Genomic DNA, 25,745 nt, shown 5'->3' on the forward strand with positions numbered 1-25,745 from the left:
AAGTTAGTCGGGTGGAAGTCACGCACCACGATGAACGTTACGTAATCCAAAGGAAGGTCTTCCACTGAGACGGTGCCTGACACCTGGCGGCCGCAGGGGGTTACAACACAGAACGATTTAAAATACAGTACTTAAAAAGTCCTTTAAGCAGAGCTTTTAGCAGTTGCTGATAGAGGGCAAATAGTGTGTGTGTGTATATATAATATATATATATTAGTACACATTACATATATTAAACCATGCTGTATCACAATAGGCAATTATATTTATCAAAAATACTTGTTTTTCCAACTATGGCACGTCAAAAGTCTTCACTGAAAAACGGCCTCTTGCCATTTTAAACATGGCGTCCTCCGACACTCGAGTCTGATCCTCAAGGAAATTAAATCAACATGCATGTTATATTGAGAATGGTTTTTATTCAAAGTTTACTCCCCGTAGTGCTTCCAAAACACCGTACAACAGCATTATGTGAGCTGGGCAAGTGCAGTGGAGGGTGCTCAATGATGAAGAGTAGCATGTTGCCATGCCTACAACAACACTAGGGTGGGTGTCTTATACAGTGAAATTAGAACTACAACTTTTTCCACCAGATTTTTAGTTTTAAAACAAACAAAAGGAATTCAAAAATAAAAAATCTGAAAAGGGATTTTACAGTAAGGGGCAAAACTTCAACAACTTTCGGTCGACATCAGGGGGTGACAGGGAACATTTGGGTAACAGGTTAGAGGTCATCTTCTTCATCTGGGAGCGCCGTTTGTGATGCAACCTGGACAGTAGGAGACAAAATGACATTACAAACTAGATACAGCCACACTCTTTTCTAAACAATCAAAGGATCTTACTGGAATAAAATAGACTACACAGTAACCCAAACAGACACTGCAACCCTATGGTCATACTCACTTGAAGCTCTTTCTCGTACTGTGCAGCAAGGGTCGGGTCCATTTGGACTTCTGGGGGAGCCAGGGCAGGCATCGCCACAAACTCCAGGTTGGGGTCTCCAATCAACTTCCTCGCTAGCCACAGGAAGGGCTTCTCAAAGTTGTAGTTACTCTTGGCAGAAATGTCGTAGTACTGTGGAACAGAACAATTAAAGATTGAATTTAAAGCTCTTAATGCCTGCTAAAATCAACACATTACTGATGAGTTCATTAGAAACATAAATGTTCATGTTGGGATAACTTATTACCTGCAGGTTCTTCTTGCGATGAAACACAATGGCCTTGGCTTTGACTTTGCGGTCTTTGATATCCACCTTGTTGCCGCAGAGGACAATGGGAATGTTCTCACAAACACGGACAAGATCACGATGCCAGTTGGGAACATTCTTATAGGTAACTCGAGAGGTGACGTCGAACATGATGATGGCACACTGAGCTGTGAAGGTAAGACGTTGCAACAGGACAGGATTTTAATTTAAAATCAGAAATTGGTCAGAATGTTCAGGGTTTAACCACCACAACAGTATGTTAAGGCACCTTGAATGTAGTATCCATCTCTCAGGCCTCCAAACTTCTCCTGACCAGCTGTGTCCCACACGTTGTACTTGATAGCTCCTCTATTGGTGTGGAACATCAGCGGGTGCACCTCTACTCCAAGAGTAGCTGAAATGACAAAAAAATGAGATCAATGTGAGCAAGGTGAAAACTGCTAAAAATAATTCCTCTTGAGGTTAGTTGCAGTACCTTTTGGACAAATGCGGATATATTGCAATTGATTAATTAGCACTATGTTGGAAGTGAAAATCTATTCACATGTTGCCTTTCTGCAGTGGATTTCCTTTGGCACATAGTGATGCATGATATGGTTTATTAGAATAGATCAGCACACAGTCATGCACACTCCAAGGATCAGGTTTAGGGATAAAACATCCATCAGATTTTATTTTATCTAACCATTCACCTATTCATACCCAAAACAACATTGATGGAAAACTAGGCAGATCTGATTTGTATTAATCTTTGACTTACCGACATATTTCTTCTCAAACTCTCCTGTAATGTGCCTCTTCACGAAGGTGGTTTTCCCAGTGCCCCCATCTCCCACTAAGACGAGCTGGCAGGCAGAAGAGGGGGTTAGATTAGACTGGTAATTTCTAGTACGATACACTGACCATTAGCTCAGATAGCTTAAATGCCACATGCATATTTTACCGCATCCACACGTTAGAGAAGAACATGCGTGATGTTCTACAGAAAAATCTTACCTTAAACACCGCCACCGGGTTACACTGTGCCATTGAGTCCGCCGTGATTGCGATTTTACCTAAATGAAAGAAAAGGCGGTAGAATTAGCACATTGTCAGTCATCCTCGTTTCTGTAACGGCTGGTTATAGTGGTATCAGTTGGGCTGAGCTAACGTTAGCGGTGTTAGCTATGACCAAAAACACCTTACATTTGGAGAAAATAACGCTACGTTTAATAATTTAGTTCGATACAAACGGTCACGTTGAAGGAGTTTACTTCAAACGGCTAACGTCAAAACTCCTGGTTAACTTGCGTATTAATACCAAATGTATATTCATGCTAACGTTGTGACGCGCCAACATGCAGCGTTAGAGGTATTTTTTCAAATTTCGCTGCGCCTCATATTAAGTAACTCATCTAACCGCACATGAATCTAGACTAATCTCGCATTTAACCCGCGTTTCGAGGCACGTCGGCGGCTAACAGGCTAACGTTTAGTCGGAGTGCGACATCCGACGGACGACCGCACTTTTTCCTTGTTCGAGGGGAACAATCGGAGTTGAAGATTAGCTTATGTGCTCCGTTTTGTAGTTGATGGACACATAAAATAATTAACCAAATAGAGATGCCCTCACGCATTTACTGTTCTTTCGTTAAACAGTAATAACATAATTAGGAAATATAAACTAAAAAGGCAGTGAAATGACGAGGGCTGTTCTTGCTAACCTGTTAGCTAGCAACGCATGGAAGCCATTCTTTTCGCAGAGCTAACGGCTACGTTAGCACAAGAAAAAACGATGGCCTAACGCTATTGCTGAAGCCTTGCAGGGCCACGAGCCAAAACGCACCACAGACCCAAAGAGTACCTTCGGGTTTCCCGTTGCTTTAAGTGACTTTCCCACAAAACACACACTTGAATACAAGATGGCCTATTCTGGGAGGGAAAAAAACCCACGTAGAGACTCACCTAGCCGGTACCACCAACAAGAGAGAAAAGAGGTAAATGGCTGCGTTCGCGGGAGATTCAGCGTGGACTGTGAGTCAGTTTCCGCCCATATCACGTGATACCGCAGCGGCAAAGCCCTATAAGAAACACGCCTTCCACAGAGCGTGATTCAGCACGTCGGCCAATCTCAACGAGATGCTGATAACCAATCACGCATGTTAAACACAGCGTTGGTTAATCCTGTGAGAAGTTGATAAAACATGCATCGCAATGTAATGTCATGTCGCACCTTGTTCATGAAATTATCAGAAGTACTTCTAAGGGCAACAACTATCATGCTAATTAACGTTATTTCATTGATCAAATACTTGATTGGTATAAATATCTACCACGTGCTCATCTCCACTTTATTTCATCATATGAAAGAGAGAAATGTCAATCAATTAGTTGTTTTATTGACCAGTCAAATATATTTACTGTGATATAAAACTGAGAGGCAGCAAAATCCTCACAATTTCACAGCAAGATACGGGGATTGTTTGAATTGAGTCTTCAGTTAATCAACTAATTGCTTCTGCACCAGCTTCAATGTAACAGGAGAATCAATGGTTCAAGTTTTTAAAACATGATTTATTTCAGTATCTTAAATTACATTACATAAATATACTCTTTTAGAAATGCCAATTTAAAAAAAAAACATTTTTTCAAACATATTTTAAAGTGCAGCATTAAATTCTCCACCAGACTACAATTACAGAATAATCTGACAACATCATCCATGTTTTGAACACAATAACTATGAGTTGTGCAGTTTACATATATTTTTAGTTCTCACAACAGAATTTGAGGCTGCAAGGCTTCACTGCTCATTCTTTATTCATAAAGAATATCTTTAACGCTACAAATAACCTCTTTAATGCAATGGAGGACGATAAAATATATACCATTTGAAACATTTTTGCACACAGTTACACATCTATCTGTACAAGTAGTCGGCCTGTATGTTGGCTGCTATCTCAGCCTCCCATTGGTCTCCGTTGTTGAGAAGCTTCTCCTTGTTGTACAGCAGCTCCTCGTGGGTCTCTGTGGAGAACTCAAAGTTTGGACCCTGAGTGAGGGAAAAGTCAGAGATTAGTTTAATTTTCTATATTTAGGGTGTGTGGGTGGGTTGACTTCTAAACGACCCCTTTATTGAGGTGGGAATGGACTTTAGATAAGCAATCTGCACCATGCTACGTAACCCTACAAAACACTTTGTTGGAAGCACGGAGTATTGTATTCTTACTGTGAGAATAAATACAAATAATAAATGTGCAACTGATCAAAATCTAACTTTCCAAAAAAATCCACTGACACATTGATTGATTACATATTATAAGCGGCACAAATACAGTTTTGTCAGCCAACAGCCATCTGGGTTCAGCTCCATAGAACCTTCTTTTAAGTATTGAACTTATTCTCACCTGAACGACGGCATCAACAGGACAGGCTTCCTGGCAGAAGCCACAGTAGATACATTTGGTCATATCAATGTCATAGCGTGTGGTTCTTCTGCTTCCATCGGCTCGAGTCTCAGCTTCAATGGTGATGGCCTGATCTTCCACAAAGGGAGAAAATTAGACGAGACGAAACCAAAGTCACGTTTCAGCATTGAGGTGATCAGAGCCTAATAAGCAGGTATCGTGAGATGATTTGAGTATAGACGGTGGTGATATAGTTACAAGTTTGTAGCAATCACATCCCAGCATTAACAGAATAGAGGACGCTCAATAGATTTTTATCTTCATAGGGTGAAGCGTTCAAGAATTAGAAGCAATATTAATTAAGCCACAGCCTCAGATTTTCTTTTTTCGTTTTTGGTGTTTTTGTGTGTGTGTGAGAGAGAATTTGCTTTATGGGCAACCAGATATAACAACGTTGTTGAGAATCTGCGACTATACTGCTCAATATAAAATACATGTTTTCATTATAAAAGGGGAACGAAATAAACTGGAAAGCAGAATAAAAGGAAGGCTAATATAGAGAGGAAAGGCTCCAGGTTTATGGTGTTTCCTTTACAGAATTTCAATCAAAATAATAACCAGTCCTTTTAAGAGGCGCAGATTGGTAAGCAGGCTTCCTCAAATGATCCCATATTTGTAGTGGTAGACACCGTGGTACACTTTATACTCGCCCAGTGAGTAAAAACAAAAATGAAGATCTGCTAATAATTAATGACGGCCCCTTAAAATAAACTACAGTAATTATGCTTATGTCTCTAAAGCGGGAACGGAGTGTTTGCGTGTTCACCTGAGCAGGGCAGATGGCCTCACACAGCTTACAGGCGATGCAGCGCTCCTCTCCATTAGGGTAGCGGCGGAGGGCGTGCTCTCCTCTGAAGCGGGGGGACAGAGGGCCCTTCTCAAACGGGTAGTTGATGGTGGCTGGTTCCCGGAACAGGTAACTCATAGTCATCGCCAGACCTGCAGGTAGGCGTTTAAAGAATTGTGATCTGCTTTACTATTTATTTTAGCATCAAGAAATTCCAATAGAGGACCAAAATCCCTGTATTAGTGGATCTTTTGGAACATTCCGAATTGCCTCCCGTCTGTGGCTTATTTGTTCATCCAGAAAAAACTGTCATGTAATTTCCTTGAACAGTTGGGTGGGACAATATTTGTAAAATGTCCCTCAAACGGGATTGGTAAATAGGGGATTGTTTGTGGACAAGATATTTATCATATTGGCGTGTTGGTAACGTAAGGCTTCCGAGCATCATTCACAGCAACAGAAGGTTGGAGCATGTGGAATTGACTCACATTTTCAAAGGGCTGTTTGTTGAAATGGATCAACATTTCACCCAATAGTTTAACTCATTTGTTCCTTTTGAATACTTTTACAATAGTAAGACAGGACTTGGTCAGACGAATCAAGAGTTGGTTCTAGCCGCTACACCCTATGCACAGCATAGGCTTTCTGCATAGCGATCACAGTGTGTGTGACCTCTAAAGAGTTCTGTCCACAGGAGGGTTGTTGCAGCCCGGTCGGTGATGGACCTCAGGTCTGTCGGCAGCTCCTGAGCATTCACATACTCTACGAGGAGAACAGAGTGCGTGCTTAGATCATTGCATACAACAGTCTGGTTTGTTTATTCCATCGATGAATAGCTTTAGTTGGTAGTACCTACTGTAGCTCTCTCTCTGGACGGTGAGACTGAATAGGCGACAAAGACCACATCCTAACTTGCCTAGAGACAAAAAACAAATTCAATGGGGTCGTGGTAAATGTAAAATCTCGTTACAAAGACTGCTGCTCCAGTAGTAGCCTACCTGGCTTTGAATAGCAGTGGAGAAGACGCAGACTCACTGTGGAAGACATCTGAGCAGAGAAAACAAGTATACTGAAAAACTTAATATTAATAGGAGAAACTAAACATGTACAAAGTAGATAGCGGAAACCGTGCAATCCATGTAAATATATCCACACTGACAACAAAAATGGACTGAAGAGAGGGTGGGAAGATAACTGTTAAAGTTAACTGCGCACATGCTGCCCCTGCATCCTCTATTGTTCTGCTCTGCGTCAGCGGTGTGCTACGTTCACGGCTCTCCGACAGAATGCGATTAAGGAGCATTTCGGGGATTATTTATTATGAACGCTGCACCTGGTGTTAGACCGCAACCTCGCCATAGAAACGGAAATCCACATACAAATAGGACATATTTGCTGTGTCAAAAATGAGATGGTGCTTTAGGAGGTGAAATTATATGTAAACAACTGTAGCATTTATATTCTATTCAATTAGCTGCTTTTGCCCACGGTAGTTTCTCCCAACATTTTGAAATCGGTTTGTAGTCACATGGGCAATCCTTTCCGATTCAAATCCCATTACTGCTGTTGTATGACATTAACTCCCCATTACATATAAACTAGCAAAGTGTGGCTTTAGTTAGCTTAACGTCTCCCGATGACGCAGTTTCCTTAAACCACGTTTGTTCGGTTGATTAATCAAATTTCTTCAAAAGTTGAAGTTTCACATCACTCACCAGAGACCCCTGTCTAATAAATGCTGTCGATGCGTCACTCAACAAGTCCCCCCTTATAATAACATGACGTACGTACATTATTTATTTATCAGAATACGACTAGCTATTTTTTACATGGTTTCTATTACAGAAGGATATAATGACAATGACTTAGACCCACCTCTGTTATAAGTTATCGATTATCCCCTGCACACAGGCAACGGTCCCTGAACTGCGCAATTGTGTTTATGGTGCATTCAGGTGCTCCTCGTTCATTTTGTTTTAAGATATTTCAACATGCGATACTTTTCACATTGTTTAAACCGTGTTTCAAACACATAAAATTGCTAAACGTCCAATGGAAAGCAAAAGCAGCATACAAATTGTTCGGTAAAAACCACGTTCAACGTAATCACCCGAGACTATGACACATGTTTCATTAATCATATTTCTGAAATCAATGTCAATTAGAAAAAAGTTATGTTACTGCTAGAACAGTCCAAGGGGTGTTGATTTGAGGGACATTAGAGAGAGAGAGAGAGAGAGAGAGAGAGAGAGAGAGAGAGAGAGAGAGAGAGAGTGAGAGTGTGTGTGTCTTCCTCATTAGAGGAGGATCTGACATTTCTACTTCTTCAACAACCGAGTGATCCATCATGACGGAAATGTGAAAGGTAATTACGTTTAAATGATTTTTAAAAAGAGATTAATCTGTCCTCTGGTGTGTAGCTGTGTTTATGGTTTAAGGGAAGAAAGTTTAGTTTCAACACTAATGCTGTAAATAGTTTTTTTTTTAAAGCGAGCCAGATGTCCTAAGCACTGCTTGTATGCGAGGAAGCATGCGAAAAGTAGCACAACATTTTCATACAATCATTAACAATATCAACCTAAACGTACTGCATTCAGAGCAGCGTGCTTTGATAAGAGTAACACATTCTTTCCACCTATAGTAGGCGTTAAGCTTTAAATGATCATGATGATAGAGAACCGTCTCATGCTGAATAATGACAGCCTCCTCTCTTCTGACAGTAAGATGTTAAGTCCAACCAGTGCAGACCAGAAGAACCTCAGTGTGGACAGCTCTGGATCTGATGGAGAGTCAGAGGTTGGTCAGGAACCTGAGACCGACCGCTTCGGCTTCATTCTGACCAATGGATCCGCTGCCGGGTGAGCAATAACACATTTGTCTTCATGTGCTGTTACTATTCTGTTGTTAACCAAAAGCAGGTTTACCGTCTCTGTTATAATTCTTTTGTTGTTAAAAAAGACCTTTAAATACTTAGCTTCACAACAAATTTTCCCCTTGAATGGTGAAAAAAAACGCCCCATTGCAGGAAAAATGAGTTCAAAGAGGCCGTGCGATGTACAAACAAAGTACTCCTATTCAAATGCAAGATGTCATATTTATAAAGAGACCATTTATCTAAAGATTTAATGCTCTTATTAGACAGAGCAGGATCCACATCCAAAAGACACAAGCCAAGTGGGTAAAGAACACTGCTACTAATTAATATAATGTAGTAACAAGGCCTCCGACAAGTCGATTTAAGAAAAAGCTCAATCAATTTATTTGAGAATAAATGCAACAAGAGCAACGTCCTTCTGATAAAAAGAGTGAGCCTCAAAGTAAAGTTTGAACTTGAGTGATCTTAAGTTGGATCAGAAATGTGATGTCAATAAACTTATAAAACTATTTAAAAAATGTAATGGTTAACCACCTGTTAAGGGACAGTTCTCCTAAAAAATTGAACCTTGTGAATTGATCACAAGGTTTGCATTCTCTTGATAAACTGGGTAACTTCAGGACGAGACGGGCTAAACCTGTTGTCCCCACAGTTAGCCCATTGGTAACATCCTGACCTGTTGCCATGGAGACATCAGACTGCTACCGTGTGGTTTTCCTGTTTCCTGTCTTGTTTTTCAGAGCGCTCTCTCTCTGTAATGACAGCACACAGAGGTGCAGCAACTCTGCACACAGACCGAATGGTCTTTAATGAGCCTTTAATGCTGCCAGTCAAGGATGCATAAACAGTCTCATGAATGTTTAATGCCTAAAATACTTACCTCCATTCTGTTTTATGTCAGGAGTGTGGGCCCACCACCCGAGTTGGTCAGGCACAGGGAGACCAAATGGATAAATATCATTGGCCAATGGGATCGCCTCTTGCTGAAGAAGACCAGTAAGGTGTGTCCCTGACAACCAAAAGTCCTTTAATGTAGTGAAGATTTAATTTATTAACTATTAATTATGTCCTTAAATTACGTTTTAGTTTCATTGTCCCAGTGTCCTGTCTTACTGGGACACTTTTAACGTTACAACACACCTGTTCTTTTCCTGTTATGAGTCAACAAGTCCTGTCTGCATCCACACAAACATCAATGAAATGCACTGAGCTGATGCCGTGTCTGTTACCGACGTCCCTTCAGGTCAAAGTGCAGTGTCAGAAAGGCATCCCGGCCTCTCTGCGGGCCAAGTGCTGGCCTCTGATGTGTGGAGCTACTGACAAGATGAAGCAAAGCCCAGAACTCTACAAGGCAAGAAAAAAACACTTTCACTGTGGCAAATGCTTTCATCCACAGTAACTGCGTGTGGTGGCATTCAACAACCTTATGACATGTCAAATGTATAGGATGCAATCTTGACAATCAATTGTGTATGTAATTTATCCAAAAGAAAATTGTTGTTCTGGCATCTCAAATGTGAATGTTTTACTATTCTTAGTTTCATATCACAGTAAACCTTTATCTCTTCTTACTGACAAAACAAAGAATAGTTGTTTGTGTAAATTAGGCTCGTCAAAGTGCATGGTGTATGGAGTCATTTGTGCACTTTAGTAAGTCAAAGAAACACGTAGTCTAGTGTTGGTAAATGGATGATTTCACCTTTGTCTTTTGTCACTGCGTCAGTCTTTGGACGTGCAGCCTGCTCTGCAGAGCTGGGTGGACGTGATCGAGAGAGACCTGGATCGACAGTTCCCTTTTCATGAAATGTTCCTTTCAAAGGATGGACATGGGTAGGAAACATTTCTACTATTATTGGTTCCCGTTTCCCAGCTGCTATCGTTCCATCTTCGTAGTCCCGCCAACTTTGTGTCTCTCTGTTGAAAAATAGAGGATATACATCTCAACAGAATCATGTGCCTGTGGTGTGTTTGTGTGTAGGCAGCGGGGCTTGTTCCGGGTGCTGAAAGCTTTCACTCAGTACCAGCCGGAGGAGGGTTACTGCCAGGCACAGGGGCCTGTGGCTGCAGTGCTGCTGATGAACATGCCTGCTGAGGTAGCGATCAATAGCACCGTCGATCATTCCGTTCAATAAACAAGCTGCAGACGCACATTCCATTAGCTTGGATTTCAGAGGAGGACAAAAGACCGAACATTTTCAGACTTACTTAAAATACAATTCTCCTCACGATAAGTACACAATTACTGTCCCACAAACACAATAATTTACGGTATATTTATAATTGTGCAAAACATAAAGAGCCTATTGTATGATGTTGACTTATTGTCATTTTATTTCCCATCATGTCTCTGTCAGGAGGCCTTCTGGTGTCTGGTGGAGATTAGTGAGCAGTACCTGCCCGGATACTACAGCCCTCTGCTGGTGAGGACCTTCATTTGTGCACCGCAATCAAGTTTAGAAAATCCAAGCTCCCCAACAATAGATACCCGACCACTTTGACAAGAAACCTGAAAAAGATCTCCTGAGCTGTCTAAGCATGCATACCTCCGTAGGAAGGAGTCCTGTTTGATGCGGCCATGTTGAACTGGGTCTTGAAGAGGACGTGTCCAGCTGCACACAAACACCTGCAGCGCCACGGAGTGGAGCCCCTCATGTTCGCCACGGACTGGCTGATGTGCCTCTACACACGCCACCTGCCCTTCAACACGCTGCTCCGAGTCTGGGACCTCTTTTTCTGCTACGGTACGTCCTCCATCACGAAAACAACAATAATCTCTGTCGTATTATGTCTTGTGTCCTATCTCACCTGAATGTAATCATATTAGATCTGTCAGGTCAAAGGACTCTATTAATCAGGCCATTCGGTTTCTGTAAGTCACACACATAACCGACACAGCTCCTCAAATACAACCTCGCAGGAACAAACATTAAAGCTATCGCAAGCATCGCGGCCTCAGTAGAAGAGCACATCCCCCACCCACTCAATTTCCACCTCAAACTCTGCAGTATGAGTGCCGATACGCAGCATGTTATGTCGCCTGTGGTTAAAAATACCTCCATGTTGGATTAGTCAATGTATTACGACTTACGTATTATGACAAAAGACGAGCAACTTAAGTATCATATCACATAAGTGATTTGTACGTCATTAATGTGGAGCTTCTCTTCACTCCTACCTCTCCTCCCGTCTTCTCAGGGGTGCGGGTGCTGCTCCAGGTGGCGGTGGTGCTGGTGCGTCGGGTGCTGGGCCGGGCCGAGCTGAGGAAACAGTGTCAGGGCCAGATGGAGACTCTGGAGAGGCTGAGAGGCGTCAGGGAGGAGGTCCAAGAGGAAGACAACGCTTTCATTGCCGAGGTTAGAAGGAAACACGTGGTGGTGTTGAGGGGAGACGAGGAGCTTTCTTTACTTCTGTCACTATGAAAATGAATTCAACTCACCTAGTTGTATTTTTGAAGCTTTTAAATAGAACCAAATAGAAATGCAATGGAAAATGTTACTAAAGAAACATAATAGGAATGCTTCTACACAGCTCAAAGTCTTTTTTTCTGGCATATGACAGGCCATCTTGGAGGGAAGAATCATCGCAAATCAATACAAGTTATTTTCTGTTACCTTTATCCTATCTTGGAACTATTTCTGTACTCCTCATGGGACAACTAAACACAAGGTAGTAGTTGTCACAGTGTGAATCACGTGTTATGGCCTTTGCATTTCCACCAAACTGAACACTTATGGAGAATTTCTTGTGTTAGGCCGCTGTGCTCAAATATATCATTTTAAATTTAGGAAAAATGACAGAAATGTAAAGTGACACTAGCGTCTTTTTTCCCCTTTCTCAGGTGTGCTCGGTGCAGCTGTCAGGGAGAGATCTGCAGAAGCAGACGGAGAAGGAGTTAGAAAGGTGGAGGAAAGACAGACCGTCGTCGACATTCGACCCCAGAGGTCGCTGCCATGGATACCGGATGGCGTGGGCGAGGGCACGAGAGAAGGAGGCGGAGCGGGACCAGAAAGAGAGACAGAAGGGGAACCTGTCCGTCTCTCTCGCTCGCTCGGCCTCCACTCTCTCACTGTCTCCATCCCTCCTCCACAAGAGGGGGAAGAAAGTGGGAAAGGCCAACACGCGCGAATGGGAAGGCGGTGGCGGACGAGTTGTGAGGCATTTCTCCATGGGAGCGAAGGAGGACTGGAGGAGCCGCACAGAGTTCAATTTTAAGATGGTGCCGCGCGTCCAAGAGGAGGACGACGCAGTTTCAGAGGGCCACGAAGAACAGAGGGAGGTGAAACTGACGGAAGAGCGGGAACAGAAAGAACTTTTAGAAGAACCTGAAATGATTGAAATTCACAACGTGCCGACAGAGCACGTAGGAGAAGCGGTTATCGCAGAACAGCGGCTTGGACGAGGGGAAACAAGCGCCACTGCGAAGGAGGACCAACTCATCGGGACTGAGGAGGGCAGAGGGATTTCAGAACAGGAGGAAGAAACAAATGTGGAGACGCACAAAAGTGAAGGTCCGACCAAAGATCTGACCGCTGAACACAAACAGAGAGACGAGCTGCACTCCAACAGCCGGACACACGTGCTGGAGCAGCAGAGGAAGCAAATCCAGCATCTAGAAATTCATGGGAAAGACCAAGAGGCGGAAAACCAACTGACAGGAGGCGGACGTGCAAAAGCTGAGGTGGAAAATCAGCCTGAGATGATGGAAGATGCTGATGCAGATAAAACCAAAGACGTGGAGGCGCAAGAAGGTGCACCCCCAAGCAAGGAACAGATGATTCAGGTCGACGTGGAACCAGTGGAGAGCACAGAAACTGAAAATGAGCGAAAGACTCAGGCGGACACAGGCCCAACCGAGACAAGCCCAGGCTCAGAGGTGGACAGTCGAGTCGAAGCTCCAACCATCACAGATCCTCCAGGAGAGACAGATCCTCAACAGAAAGTAGTCGCAGAGACGGAGGCAAGCTCAGCGGGAGATACATTAGAACACAATCACCACAGCGGTGAGTCGTTGACCGAAACAGGCCCGAAGGAAGAGTCTCACACCCAAACAAAAACTATTGAACTGACCCAGACTCAGGAGGAGCTAGAAGAAAATCCAGCCACACAGGAATCGGAGACTGAAATTGTACAAACGGTTTCAGAACGACACATAGACTCAAAGACAGAGGCAGAAACATTAATACTTTGCTCACCGCGATATATTCAATCAGAAGACTGCACGGACCTGGCAGCTCATACGGAGACTGAAGTAGAAACACCAAACCACACGGTGACGGAGTCAAGCGTCGAAGAGTGTGATGCAGACGCTTCTGAACCTTCGCAGGACGAAGAAGGTAGACGTTTGGGTGAACACTCCGAGGCACAGGCTGCTCCAACGCAAGCAGAGGAAAGGGAGAATACTAACTTGATAGCAGCTCCACAGGACGAGGAAGACGAGGAGGTTACACGGGCAGAAGCAGGGCCGCTCACAGCCGCCGGGCCTGACGGGAAGACTAGTTCAGAAGAAACCAGCAGCTCAGAAGAGCCTGCACCTGAACAACCGTCCATCTCCCAGGACACAGTCGGTGCCGTAGAGGAGGAAAGGACAGAAACTCCTCTGCAAAACACCGTAGGAGACGACGTAGTCCCCATTTCCACCAAACCAACAGACCCACCAAATGCTGACAGAACCCTGGAGGTCCAGGACAAAGAATCTCATCTTCTGAGTGACCAGGCTGAGCCGGTTCACAGGGGCCTGACACCAGCCACCGGGCATCGAAGCAGCAGGTCTTCTGGGGACATCTGCGTCCGCAAGTCGTCCAACTCCAGCGGGTCCAGGTTGGCGCGTCGGCTCTCTGCAGATCTCTTCATCGTGCCAGAGAAAACCGGCCAATCACAATCGACTCCTAATCAGTTAGTTAAGGTTAAACCCGGCCAATTACAATCCGACCCCGGAGCGGTAAATCCAACCCAGAGTCCTCCTGACGCAACTTCAGAAGTCTCCCCGTCTTTGTCTGCAGATGTGACTCCAGCGGTTCAGCTTGACACCCCGAAACGCTCGTTCGGTCTCTTCCGCAGGCTGAGGGGAGAACAGCCCAAAAAGGCACCCAAAATGCAAATCCCCAAAATCTTGATTCAGGACTTCAGTGATGTAACAGGCACGGGGAAACCGGTCGAAAAAGAGGGAGAAGAGAAACTAAGCTCCAGGGAGAGGAGGAGGCGGCGGAGGGACCGAGAGAGACGGGAGAAGGAGGAGGAGAGGTTGAAAAAGAAGAGAGAGAAGGAGCTGGGGAAGGAGAAAGAAGGAGAGAGGAGGAAACCACAGACGAGGGGGAAGAGTTTCCAGGTGCAGAGAGAGAAAGGGAGCAGTGATGCGACTCAACCTGCACAGACGGGGTCACAGAAGCCTTCTTCTTACGCTGAATCGTACTTTTGACAAAAAAACAGAAAAATATTTTTTTATCGAATCCGGAGATGTTTTACTGAGTGCTTTAAGCTCATACGGATGTCTCTCATCATACATCTTTGTCATACCTGAACTTTTGACATGTAAATAAATCATAAATAATGTTTACATAATTTGAAAAATATGTGTCTTTTATTTAGAGCTTTTTTGTCATACCTAGATCATAAACCAAAATAAACAGGAAGTGCTTCATGTCCAGGTTCACATAATCCCATATTTTCAACATTTTAGTCCAATAAAACATTGTAATGTCCTTTTCTGTACTGTCTCTGCATATCTTAAAAAGAACACACTCCCTGTAGAACAGTGGTACGGGCTGGTAAAGATGAAAATGATGGTTGAAGGTGCAGATTTCCTCTCCAGTGCTGCAGTGTGTATAAACGTCAAAGGTTGCTTCATTGCTCGTCGTCCTCACTGTCACTGGCCAACACTTGCTGACTTGTCACTGGTTGAGTGGTCATCTGAGAGGACGGGGGAAGCACAGATCCAAAGAACAAGGAACAGAACTGCGAGAGGTAAAATAGAGAAGAAACCATGAGAGTGTGTTCTTTAAAGTTAGTCCTCAACGTTACATTCAGCCAACTATCAGCTTTTTCCATTTTCAGATTTTTACCAGATAATTAATGAATGTGAACACTAAACCGTACCTTCTTATTAGGTGGTCTGCCTGAATCAGCAGTTTCATCTTCCTCTTCCTCCTCCTCACTGTGTGGCCTCGTCCTGTGATTGGCTACAGCAGTCCGTTTTGAACATGAAGAATCCGTTAATGGGGGTGTGGGCGGACCTGCAGCCGAGGGACCTGCCGCAATACTGGTATCCATGGCGATGAGGTAGCAGTCTATGTCGTCATTCATGAAGTCATCAGGAGGGGGCGGCGGCGGTGGCGTGCATGTTCTGAGGAGATCAGACAGGAAGTAGTGACCTTCACTGACAGTGACACTTGCATGTACGCTTATGGTAGTTCTGAACAGAGAGCCCCTCATTAAAACTGAAGAATTCATTTGTAATAACGGCAAATCAGTTTTATTTCTTAAATAACAAAAACACACATCATTTTTTGCATCCAGTTTTGTTCGAGCTTTACCGTTTGGGGTTGTTTTTACGATGGTTGGGGTCATCAGAAAGCGTGGCCAGCACAAAGTTCCCCTCCAGCACACTGTCCGTTAGTGAAAGCACTACGGGGCTGACGAACACACCAAACATGCACACACGCACACACACACAATGTTAACGTCAGTACAATATTAACTATTTGATTAACTAACATATGTATGGGGAGTATGTTTACCTGCCCGGTTCATCAAAGTACATAGAAATAGGGAGACCAGTAGACTCTGCAAACACTAGCAAACCCTGGAGGAGAGAGAACAAAAACAAACTTGATGGGTTAATTGGTTCAAAAAGTCTTTCTTTTGTTGCTTTTCTTTTTATCCACCACCACATACGTTTAATTGACTACTCTCAGTGTAATTTCCTCCAAAGGATTTCTCTAGTGCATCTCACAATCTTTCACATGCCTTTCACCCACCCCTCCACAACCTTCCCTTTTCCCGGCCTCTTACCCGTAACTCCTTCAGACAAAAGGTGACCCTGTTGTGGGCTTTGACATCAAAATGGTCAAACTCCTCAGAAGCCAGACACAGCTCTGTCAGCATGGCCTTCGACTGGTCTGGGAGGGAAGCAGCAGAGCAAGAGAAGCACAAAGAAAAGGAGTGAAAGGATGACAAATGTATTATTAAACTTATTTAAATATTTTTATTTTTTTATTTTCTATTGCTGTGAGCTAGCAGAGTGGGGAAGCCTACTTCGATCAGCCAATGACAACGAAGACGACACAGTGCAAACCTGCTGTTCTGCTTTTCTACCACACAATGGCAACACTGGCTTCAAAGTCAGCCTCTTTCGTCTTTTTGCATTGATCGCCCATGTCATTAACATAATAATGATAATTTACATAACAATATTTGTTAATAAAAATCTCAATTGAAAATATAATGATTTGTTAAAGGCTGCAGGATTGGTAATAAAAAAGATTAGTTTTTTAAATACCTTTTACTTTACTACTGTGTTGACTTAATACAACTATTTAAAAATATGAATGAGAAACAAGCCTTAATTTTTTGTACTGAACTTAAGTTTTGACAGATTTAATCTAAATGCGTGTAATGACTTTTTGGTGTAAAAAAAAAAAAAAAGAGTCACCTGCATCCTCCTCCACATGGTTCCTGAACCACATCCGTTCATCGCTCACTGACACCGTCACTTCTTCTAGAGACGGAGGGAAGTGGACAACTGTGTCCACCAGCAGCCTGAGATCAAGGGAAGACAAGAGGTGAGAAGTCAGTGAGTAACTAGAAAATAAAGTGAACAGCTACTTTAATTTTCAAACTCCAGTTACAAAGCAATTGACAAAAAGAGTTCAAGTGCGAAAGACAAAGAAAGATCGGATCTCTATAATTTTTGTAAGACACAGACCTGGGATTGCACCTGAATACATTGGCGTAGCTGTCTTTATCAAACACGGCCTGTAAGCTTTCACTGTCCTGGAAAGACAGGTTATGTGTCTTCATGAGGCCTGCAAAGAAGAGCACGTAGAATTCAATGCATCAGTGAATGACGCGATTAAATGACTCAAATATGTGTCAGTACAAATATTATGTGAACACTGTGAATCATGTGAGCAGGAAGTGAAGCACAGATACCGTGTTTGCAGTGCAGGGTGAAGGTGAGGCGGTTCTTTTGCTCGTCCAGCTCGATATGACATTTTTCCACCGTCTTTTCCAGAGTTGCTAGGGACCTGAATACGGCCTGCACACTCTGACTTACACACAGAGGATACAAAGGTGGAATTTTTTTTATATAAAACACCATGCCTTTGTGAATGTTCACTGAAATATTCTGATAACAACCCAATTAAGTTGCTATGACAACATTTCAATCACACAAAAGAACGATTACAGGGTTGTACCGCAGTAGCAACATGACAGGAATGATTGTCTTTTAAAATGTGTAATATGTGATAGATTAACTGTATAAAGGCTTGAATTAAAACACCACCCTTTTAAAATGTGTAATATGTGATAGATTAACTGTATAAAGGCTTGAATTAAAACACCACCCTTTCTCTCACCACACCTTTATTGCAATCTTGCAGCGGAAGGTGTGCCCACATGGGATGGCGTACCTGCACAAGAACAGGAGGGAGAGTTGGCTGAAAGCTCCCATTAAAAATAACACAACAATATGTGATGTTTAGTGACTCACTTTCTCTCTCTGAAACACACACACACACACACACACACACACACACATCACATTACAGTGCAGTTTAAACGTAGGCCCACAGTCTGCACCTGCTAAAGAAGAGTGGTGCGAACAGGAAGCAAGCATATGCCGACCGAGAGGAGTTCACAGACCGCAGGGCCAGCTACAAGAGAGAGAGAGAAGAAGAAAAAAACGCTTATCAGCACCACTCATTGACGCTAAGTGTGAACCTACAGGAAGAAACAAGACTATAGCATGGCAGGAGGAAGTGGTGGTGTATGTGACGGTATCAGAGCAGCTCACCCCCTCTTCCTGAGGCTCCACGTAGAGCTCATCTCCGATCCTGGACAGAGAATTGATGGCTTTGGCCAACACTGGACGGTACACACACACACAAACACACACACACACAAGACAAGACAAGATTAGCTAACGTAAAGTTTTTTTGAATACTGATTGTTACGTTAGTTGAAGACAGGTTCAAAGAAGGGGGGATGTTTGCTACCTTTCACGTTTCCTCCCGTCACGATGCAATCCATCTCAGTTAACTAACGGTCATTAACGTAACCAACGTTACTTTTCCTTTAAGTTAGCAAAGTAGGCTAAACGTTAGCCTGAACTAGCGGCTAAACACAACCAGAATTATCGGGGTTATGATAGTAAGCACAGCGAGCAAGAATGTTCTTGGTATCGAAAACATATTCCGTTTAGTCATAGTCTCTTATGTTTTATTTTTAATAGCGGTTCGCCTAAGTAGTATCTCGCACCCAACTTTGCGTTGTTTACGCCGCCATTACCCGCTGCCTCACTGAGGACCAATGAGAGTGGCTGAACGCCAAAGAGGCGTGGTTTCAGAATGCGCATGCGCAGTGGGTTTCTAAATTGGTTTAATAATATCCGCTTCGTTCTAAATGCATGACTGTATAGTATTTGATATGGGATTGTTTTGTAAATGAATTAAATGTTGTAAATTATTGTATAAAATTAGCTAATTTGTTTAAGTGTATCGAGCCTCCTTGACTTGTGTATCTGGAGTATATTCATTTTATGCCACATTAATCTTGTACTAGGCAAGATACTGCAAACCTTGAAAAAACACTTTCACATAAATTAAACACTAATGATAATACAATAATATAATTTTTGTATATAATAACAGGCACTATGCATACAATATACATAAGCACTTGGAATTTTGTTTACGTAAGTACATATTAAAGGAAAATACTTTCTTACTAAAAATTATGAAAGAATACCCAAATGCATAACTTTTACTTTTAAGAATGAAAGACCTCTATTCATTTTTACATTGTGATATTAGTGCTCTAAATTAAGTACAGGATCTTAGTAACCCATCCACCACCACTATACATAAACCTGTGCAAATTCATCAAGTCAACCCATGTAAAATAGTTCAAATTTTACTTTGTATGTATCTCAGGGTTATTTTATTTATTAAGAATTTTACTGATTAAATGACATTTTAAAATGTGTTTTCTACTCTCCAGTCTCCAGTAGTGCAGTCCACTAAACATATTTTTATATTCATCCCAAAAAAATGTTTTCACAAAACAAATCAATATAGTTTGCAAGGTTTGTGTTTCTTTCATTCTTACATAAGTATGAACTAACAGCTCGTTGCTAAAAATGCCCTGTAATTCCAACTCAAGGGTCATAGTGGGAAGGCGTGTGCTCATGTATGAGTGAGCCAGGGACAAAAATGGGAAGGAAGTACAGCAGAGAGAGACTGAGACTGTCAAAATGATCTCACTTCACTGGTCTTTCTCGTTGGCCTGCTTTAGAGTTTGAGGAACGCTGCCGTCGCTCCTCCCATCTCCATTGATATAAATGGCCGTGGCTGAAGAGTTGTGACTAAACCAGCATTTGTGTACTGAAACCATGGACGTTTTGTGAAAAGGAAAACACAGAAGAGGACCAGAGTCTGGAATAGTTGAGTCCGGTTAAGCTTTCCACCACGACAAAACGAAAAGAGACAAATGGCTGCTGAAACTTTTGTTGATAACGGAGGATTGGAGTATGAAAGCAAAACATCCACGAGTAGATTTACATTCAAGCGGAGGAATTCCAACGGTAACTGATGGACCTGTTACGACATTTAGGTTGCGGAAACTCTCAAGAAGATATTGGAAAAAGATTAGAATATGAAAACAAACGGAAACCACCACCACAGGAGTCTCAAGGGCTGACGTATTGGGTATGACTGTGTGGAATCCACCTCTGTTCGTTGTGTGTACACTCATCGTTGGCATACTTTCCTGTAAATCGTGGATTTGATACGCAGCAGTTCTGTTCCTAGATGTCTCAGCCAGATGATCCAAAAGAAAGTCAGTCTCTGCTGCAGTCCATGCTGCAGAGACTGAATCTCAAGCAGGTAATAGAGGCCCAGGAATACCGGCACACACCGGCACCCGCCACAGCTGCTTGGGGGGATTGCGAAGAAAGAGGAGCCGCCATCATCCGGAAAGTAAACAGCTGTCCTGTAAATGACTTTGAGCCACAGCCAGGTCTTTGTGAAGGGGGCAGGGGTCCTATTTCCTCCCCCTCCCAGAAAGACAACATTGATGCTGACACGGGTGAGGAAAGGGTGCTGGGGCATGCCACTCAGCCTGGTATCATCCCAACAAGAACACGGCAGCGGTTTCCTGCTGAGTCACGCAAGGATGCTGATATCACTTCCTGTGAGAGGACTGATGGGGCGAGGGGCAGTTCTGGCAGTACTGCGGTGACAGGGCGCGTCCCCAGCAACAACAATGATGTCACAGCGATGGGACAGAGGTTTGGAGATTTGGCAAAAAATAGGGACATGCAGATTGTTGCGACGAGCAGTTCAAGAATGAAACCGCCATTGTCTGAGAATAAAACAAAAAGATGGACCCAGAAAATCAAGGAGAGATGGAGGCACAGGCCAGGGAGTTTCAGCAATCCAGGGGGGAAAAAAGGAATTACATTAGACCTGAAAAAGGAACCTGAAGTGAGTAGTGGATCTTTTTATTTACATAGTTTGTCATTCAAAATACGAATGAAGAGTAAAACTGCCAACGTTTTCCTCTCGAAACCAGCTGTTCACAGCAATAAGTGTCGTCAAGACAGCAAATAAGGTGGAAGAAAGGAGCCTTCCTCCCGTCGACAGCACCGATCCCAGTAGGCTGCCTGCTACTCGCACGGAAGACAACGCCAACGAAGGATGTATGGGGTAAGAAACATAAACGTTAGAAACGTAAAAGAAGACACTCAATCCAGTTCCGAAGACACAGGCGGAGAGGTTTTGTTGACCTTAGCAACAAGATATGGAAGATATGTCAGGTATTTTGAAGAGGTGTCCAAGAATAGCTTTAATATTAGTTTGGCCTCAATTAGGTGACGTAATGTGTCAAACACACCCCTGTCACAGTGTGTGTCATCAGCTGTCGGCAGTCACAACTTTAATGGTGCCGCCAAATCGGTATCATCACAAAAAAAATACATGCTTACATAAGCACAGAGGTCCTCATAGACCTGAATGAGGATTTCTGAGCAAATATTAGTACACTGCGTATTTATTGGGGTAATTTCACTACACCCAAAATACAAAATATATAACTGAAAAATACGGGTTGTATCCAACATAAAGCAAGAAAAATACAAAACACTTGGTATCAATTACGTATTAATTGATACATTTAGTGCTTTAGAGAGTACTTACAGCCTGAAGACGTATGTCGGATTAATGCAAATTGAATAAGATGATTGAATTCAGATGACCTGACTTAAATGTATTTATTTGTTTAGGCTAAGGTAATTTCAATGTACTGTTTTCAAAGAATCTCTTGTCTTTTTCCAGATCACACAGCGACTTTCAGTTGGGCCTGGGCTCCTTTAGCTTGCTGGAGGAGATTGTCACTGGTCAAAAGTGGGCCAAGTTTCTAAATCCCAACCAATCAGCCGCTTCAGCAAACCAGAGACTTCCAGGACTCAAAATCCCATCAAATCTTAATGATAGGGGTCAAACATCTCCGTGTTTTAACGGGCAAGGAGGTGTGTACAACCAGCGGGACTCTGAGGCATCCCCAGATTCAGGTTTTATAATATCGCCCGATGCTTTCCAACCCGTCAGCATGGATGTTTTAGAAGCAAAGCAAGATGCAGTACAACACGTTAGCAGTGAGGCTGATACACCAGAACCAATGGAGCACGGACACACCCGACCTTCTTTGTGTGCAGAGGTTAGATCCTATACTATAATGCATTTATTTCTATTAGAACAGATATCATTACATCTGATTCTTTATAAAAATAGAACTAAAATTAAAATAAGGACATTTCCACAACACCATGTTAACCGTGTCTTTTGTTGCAGCCAAAAAACTTTCTGGAATCCTCGGTGCTGAGGAAAAGAGCCCAACGCAGCAGGAAGAGGCCGTATTATGGAGAAGAGATGCTTCCCATGGAGGGAATACACAATGGAAAAGAGGCAGACAGAGGTCAGAACAACTAAATACTCGCCCTACTCACATGTTTTAAGACAAGAGAGTTCAAGGAGTTGACGTTAGTTGTATCATTATTGTATTATACTATTGAAGATAAGGCCAGTATGAGATACTTTAATAAGTATGTATTGTATTCGTGTGTGAATGGGGTTTCAGTGTTGTAACATTATGGTATTGTGGTATGATTTGAATAATGTTCAAATAGACTCATGTTTGTTAAATGAGATCATCATTGTATTCTATTCCATTTTGTTGGAGTTTAATTTTGATTGAAGGAATAGTTCAACATTCGGGGAATCCCTAGTCTTGTGATCACTATGAGGCAAACAGCAAAGACTCCAGAACTATCTGATGAGTTTTTGTCAAAATCTGCTGAAACTTAAGGATTTCCTATAAACAAGATATATTTTCTTAAATCAAATAAGTCTAATTCCTGAAACAAGATGATTTATTTATTTTGCAAATAACACAGCAGCTTAAAAACCTCTTCAAAAAAGCTTTTTTCATATGACATATGACACAAATCGGGTGATGGTGGCGCATGGAGTAATGTGATGCGCTGGGAGCCGCAAGGTTGGTGGTTTGAATCCTGGCTGCCCCATGTGCCATGTCGAAGTGTCCCTGAGAAAGACACCCAACCCCTAATGGCTCCCCAGGCAAAAAATTAATGCACGGGTTATAATGGAATGTAAGTCACTTTGAATAAAAAAAAGCGTCAGCTAAATGACATGTAATGTAAATAACAATACGTTTTCAAGACTTTTTCACTTAACAAGATATTCAAGATGTATTAAAACAAGTCCCTACATCTTGCTGAAATGGTACGTGTTAGGCATTTGTGTCTTATATTAAGTGCAATGAGATATTCTGACTAGAAATGAGACAAATATACCTGGTAAGATTTAGATTTATTCCAGTTTAGCTGAAAACTCAAACTTCTCTTGTCTCTCGTCTCACAGAGGGGATCACATCTTCACAACGCCTAACAGGCAACCACGTGATGGAGGAGACCGGAGAGGAACAGCGTAAGGACCATGTGCCTCCATACACCCTAAACTTTGCATCTACTCCTCCCTCCCTTCCAGCACCCCGGGGTGTCCTCAAACACTCCATATCCCAGGACTCACACTCCTCGATGGAAATAAAAAGGGTAAGCTGAGTTTTTGTAAAGATGTAAAGATACATTTAACTAATTCTAAGCAGGTTTGGGTGTGCACTGGGATGTCACACTGATAATGTATTTCTTAAAGTAAGACTATTGGCAACACTTAGGTTTTCATTTGACTATTTCTAAATACGTTAATCATTTCCTAGCAGTTTCTTGAATATAATTATGTAATTTGGTACTAACTAGAAGAGTTAGTTTTTGAGTTTTATCGTAAACTTCTCATATCTTAGACTTTCTAAAATATTATACAATCAACATTGCAAATACCTTATATATCACTATTGATACAAGTAAACATGTTACCATCTTCTTCTCTCTTTGCCACTTTCTGTGCATCTTTCCTTCATCCGACTCTGGACCAGAGGCGAGTTGAGGAGAACCGACGGGTTCATTTTTCAGAAGAGGTGGTTGCCATAGCGCCCCCGGGGCTGGACTCGTATGCTACGGACTCTGATTGTGAAGGCGGGGAGGCAGAGCTGGAGGGTGAGGCGCAGCCGGCGGCCGTAGAGGAGGTGACAGCCCCCGCACGCCGCGCTGCTCTGCCTGCCTGGATACAGGCTCTGAAGAGGAGGAACATAAGGAGGAAGCACAGATAGACTGCACAGCCTGAAACTTGTCTTCTTTCTGGACAATTAAAGCACCTCTGTGTCTAATCGCTCCTCATCCGCCGCCAAGAACGTCACCTTTCAAGATGTTGATTGATCAAGTGTTAGATAAAGAATGACTATCGTCCTGTTATTGTCGCTCTCGGCTCTGTCCGTCAATCCGGACTCTATCGTATATTATTGAATCTCAATGTGGAAAACATAAGTATGATGAGGCTTTAGTTAATTTACTGGAGTAAATATTCTCCCACGGAAATACTGTGATTCTCCTCCTTCTCCTCCAATGTCATACGGGCCCCCACAGCAGTGTCTCGTGGTAATCCATCCATCTTCAACTGATTATCCAAGGTCTGGTCGCGGGGGCAACAGCTCCAGCAGGGGACCCCAAACTTCCCTAAGGCGTTCCCAGTCCAGTGCAGAGATATAATCTCTCTACCTGGTCCTGGGTCTCCCCCAGGGGCCTCTTCCCAGCTGGACGTGCCTGGAACACCTGCCAAGGGAGGCGTCCAGGGGGCATCTCTACCAGATGCCCAAACCACCTCAGCTGGCTCCTTTCAACGCAGAGGAGCAGCGGCTCTACTCCGAGCTCCTCGTGAATGGCTGAGCTTCACACCCTATCTCTAAGGGAGACGCCGGCCACTCTCCTGAGGAAACCTATTTCGGCCGCTTGTACCCATGACCTAGTTCTTTCGTGGTAATGTCTCCCTGAAAGATGAACCCCAGAAGAGTAAAGGGACTTTGAGCTGAAAGGTTTCCTGCAGACTGTTGGTGGTTTCTGATTGTCTGCAGCTCTCCGTTCAGCGCTTGAAGAGCTGCAACATTATTCTGAAACCATTTGCTTGCGGTCACACACTCATAGGATTCTTTTTTTTATCATATTCTGTTGTTTTTAAGTGGTGGGACTGCAGTTAAAGTGATGCTTCCATTTGAGTCTACCAACATGGGAGACCGTGCAGCTACAAGACAATATGAAAGGAATGCTTTGAGATGTTTTTGCAGAATGTGTGTTTGCTTCCTTTATGTGAGATGAGCATATGGACAACATTGTCATGTATGTATGTTTGTATGAGATTGTGTATGTTTGACAGGGATCAGTGCTGGCAGCTAGTCTGGTACATAGACCCTGTGAAACATCACTAGGATGAGCAACAGCTTCGTATTTACTGTATGGATTGTTAGGCAGAAAAGGCTGTTGTGGTGTGTGTTTGTCGACATTGTTCCCTCACCTGAAAAACTAAAGAACATATTCAAGAACAAAACATCTTGCAGCCACACCACAGTTACAGTTTGATAAATTATTACTCTTCCAGTGCCGTTGTTGTGAAACAATTTGCACATTCTGTGCAGAGACAAGCTGCAGATTTACCAGACGCGACATTCAGTACTTTACAGTAACGTGTATCAAATTCTGTCATTCATTCTATATATGATATTGATTTGTCTGATTAAATTAGT

At 42.9% G+C, this 25,745-nt stretch overlaps 5 protein-coding genes and 1 long non-coding RNA gene across 10 annotated transcripts; 2 read left to right on the top strand and 4 right to left on the bottom strand.

Annotated features, from left to right (window-relative positions):
• Positions 1 to 399: 399 nt before the first annotated feature.
• Positions 400 to 3,281, bottom strand: ran (RAN, member RAS oncogene family). The gene is made up of 7 exons (XM_037460709.2): positions 3,158 to 3,281; positions 2,210 to 2,268; positions 1,974 to 2,058; positions 1,482 to 1,607; positions 1,193 to 1,380; positions 907 to 1,077; positions 400 to 769 (listed from the first exon to the last, which is right to left on the bottom strand). Exons 2-7 carry the CDS (start codon positions 2,240 to 2,242, stop codon positions 725 to 727), a joined length of 648 nt encoding a protein of 215 aa, XP_037316606.1. The 5' UTR covers positions 2,243 to 2,268; positions 3,158 to 3,281; the 3' UTR covers positions 400 to 724.
• A 713-nt stretch (positions 3,282 to 3,994) lies between these two features.
• ndufs8b (NADH:ubiquinone oxidoreductase core subunit S8b) lies at positions 3,995 to 8,200 on the bottom strand. Of its 4 annotated transcripts, none has more exons than XM_037460708.2 (7): positions 8,126 to 8,200; positions 6,445 to 6,493; positions 6,303 to 6,362; positions 6,119 to 6,208; positions 5,426 to 5,598; positions 4,600 to 4,728; positions 3,995 to 4,244 (listed from the first exon to the last, which is right to left on the bottom strand). In XM_037460708.2, exons 2-7 carry the CDS (start codon positions 6,491 to 6,493, stop codon positions 4,113 to 4,115), a joined length of 633 nt encoding a protein of 210 aa, XP_037316605.1. In that variant the 5' UTR covers positions 8,126 to 8,200; the 3' UTR covers positions 3,995 to 4,112. The 4 variants fall into 4 exon arrangements, with proteins under 4 accessions (XP_037316605.1, XP_037316604.1, XP_037316602.1 ...); XM_037460707.2 differs by lacking the exon at positions 8,126 to 8,200 and adding an exon at positions 7,322 to 7,429; XM_037460705.2 differs by lacking the exon at positions 8,126 to 8,200 and adding an exon at positions 7,162 to 7,305.
• On the top strand, positions 7,666 to 14,753 carry tbc1d10c (TBC1 domain family, member 10C). 2 transcript variants are annotated; one of them, XM_037460695.2, is made up of 10 exons: positions 7,666 to 7,811; positions 8,167 to 8,304; positions 9,223 to 9,322; positions 9,565 to 9,672; positions 10,045 to 10,151; positions 10,300 to 10,414; positions 10,676 to 10,741; positions 10,873 to 11,062; positions 11,517 to 11,674; positions 12,160 to 14,753. In XM_037460695.2, exons 2-10 carry the CDS (start codon positions 8,171 to 8,173, stop codon positions 14,734 to 14,736), a joined length of 3,555 nt encoding a protein of 1,184 aa, XP_037316592.2. In that variant the 5' UTR covers positions 7,666 to 7,811; positions 8,167 to 8,170; the 3' UTR covers positions 14,737 to 14,753. The 2 variants fall into 2 exon arrangements, with proteins under 2 accessions (XP_037316592.2, XP_037316591.2); XM_037460694.2 differs by lacking the exon at positions 7,666 to 7,811 and having other exon boundaries at positions 8,131 to 8,304.
• LOC119210563 (uncharacterized) lies at positions 9,592 to 10,974 on the bottom strand. The gene is made up of 3 exons (XR_005119667.2): positions 10,865 to 10,974; positions 10,021 to 10,235; positions 9,592 to 9,665 (listed from the first exon to the last, which is right to left on the bottom strand). It is a non-coding gene; the product is annotated as an uncharacterized LOC119210563 (long non-coding RNA).
• A 123-nt stretch (positions 14,754 to 14,876) lies between the features above and the next one.
• rad9a (RAD9 checkpoint clamp component A) lies at positions 14,877 to 18,849 on the bottom strand. The gene is made up of 12 exons (XM_037460699.2): positions 18,536 to 18,849; positions 18,334 to 18,404; positions 18,120 to 18,193; positions 17,902 to 17,950; positions 17,469 to 17,583; positions 17,242 to 17,341; positions 16,969 to 17,075; positions 16,329 to 16,435; positions 16,055 to 16,119; positions 15,851 to 15,949; positions 15,414 to 15,660; positions 14,877 to 15,272 (listed from the first exon to the last, which is right to left on the bottom strand). Exons 1-12 carry the CDS (start codon positions 18,567 to 18,569, stop codon positions 15,162 to 15,164), a joined length of 1,179 nt encoding a protein of 392 aa, XP_037316596.2. The 5' UTR covers positions 18,570 to 18,849; the 3' UTR covers positions 14,877 to 15,161.
• Positions 18,339 to 25,736, top strand: zgc:113229 (uncharacterized protein LOC550612 homolog). Its single transcript, XM_037460697.2, has 7 exons — positions 18,339 to 18,411; positions 19,833 to 21,022; positions 21,111 to 21,244; positions 21,872 to 22,253; positions 22,388 to 22,511; positions 23,477 to 23,667; positions 24,048 to 25,736. Exons 2-7 carry the CDS (start codon positions 20,348 to 20,350, stop codon positions 24,279 to 24,281), a joined length of 1,740 nt encoding a protein of 579 aa, XP_037316594.2. The 5' UTR covers positions 18,339 to 18,411; positions 19,833 to 20,347; the 3' UTR covers positions 24,282 to 25,736.
• The last annotated feature ends 9 nt before the right edge of the window (positions 25,737 to 25,745 follow it).

Source organism: Pungitius pungitius, chromosome 2 (assembly GCF_949316345.1).
Source record: "Pungitius pungitius chromosome 2, fPunPun2.1, whole genome shotgun sequence".
Classification (NCBI taxonomy): domain Eukaryota; kingdom Metazoa; phylum Chordata; class Actinopteri; order Perciformes; family Gasterosteidae; genus Pungitius; species Pungitius pungitius.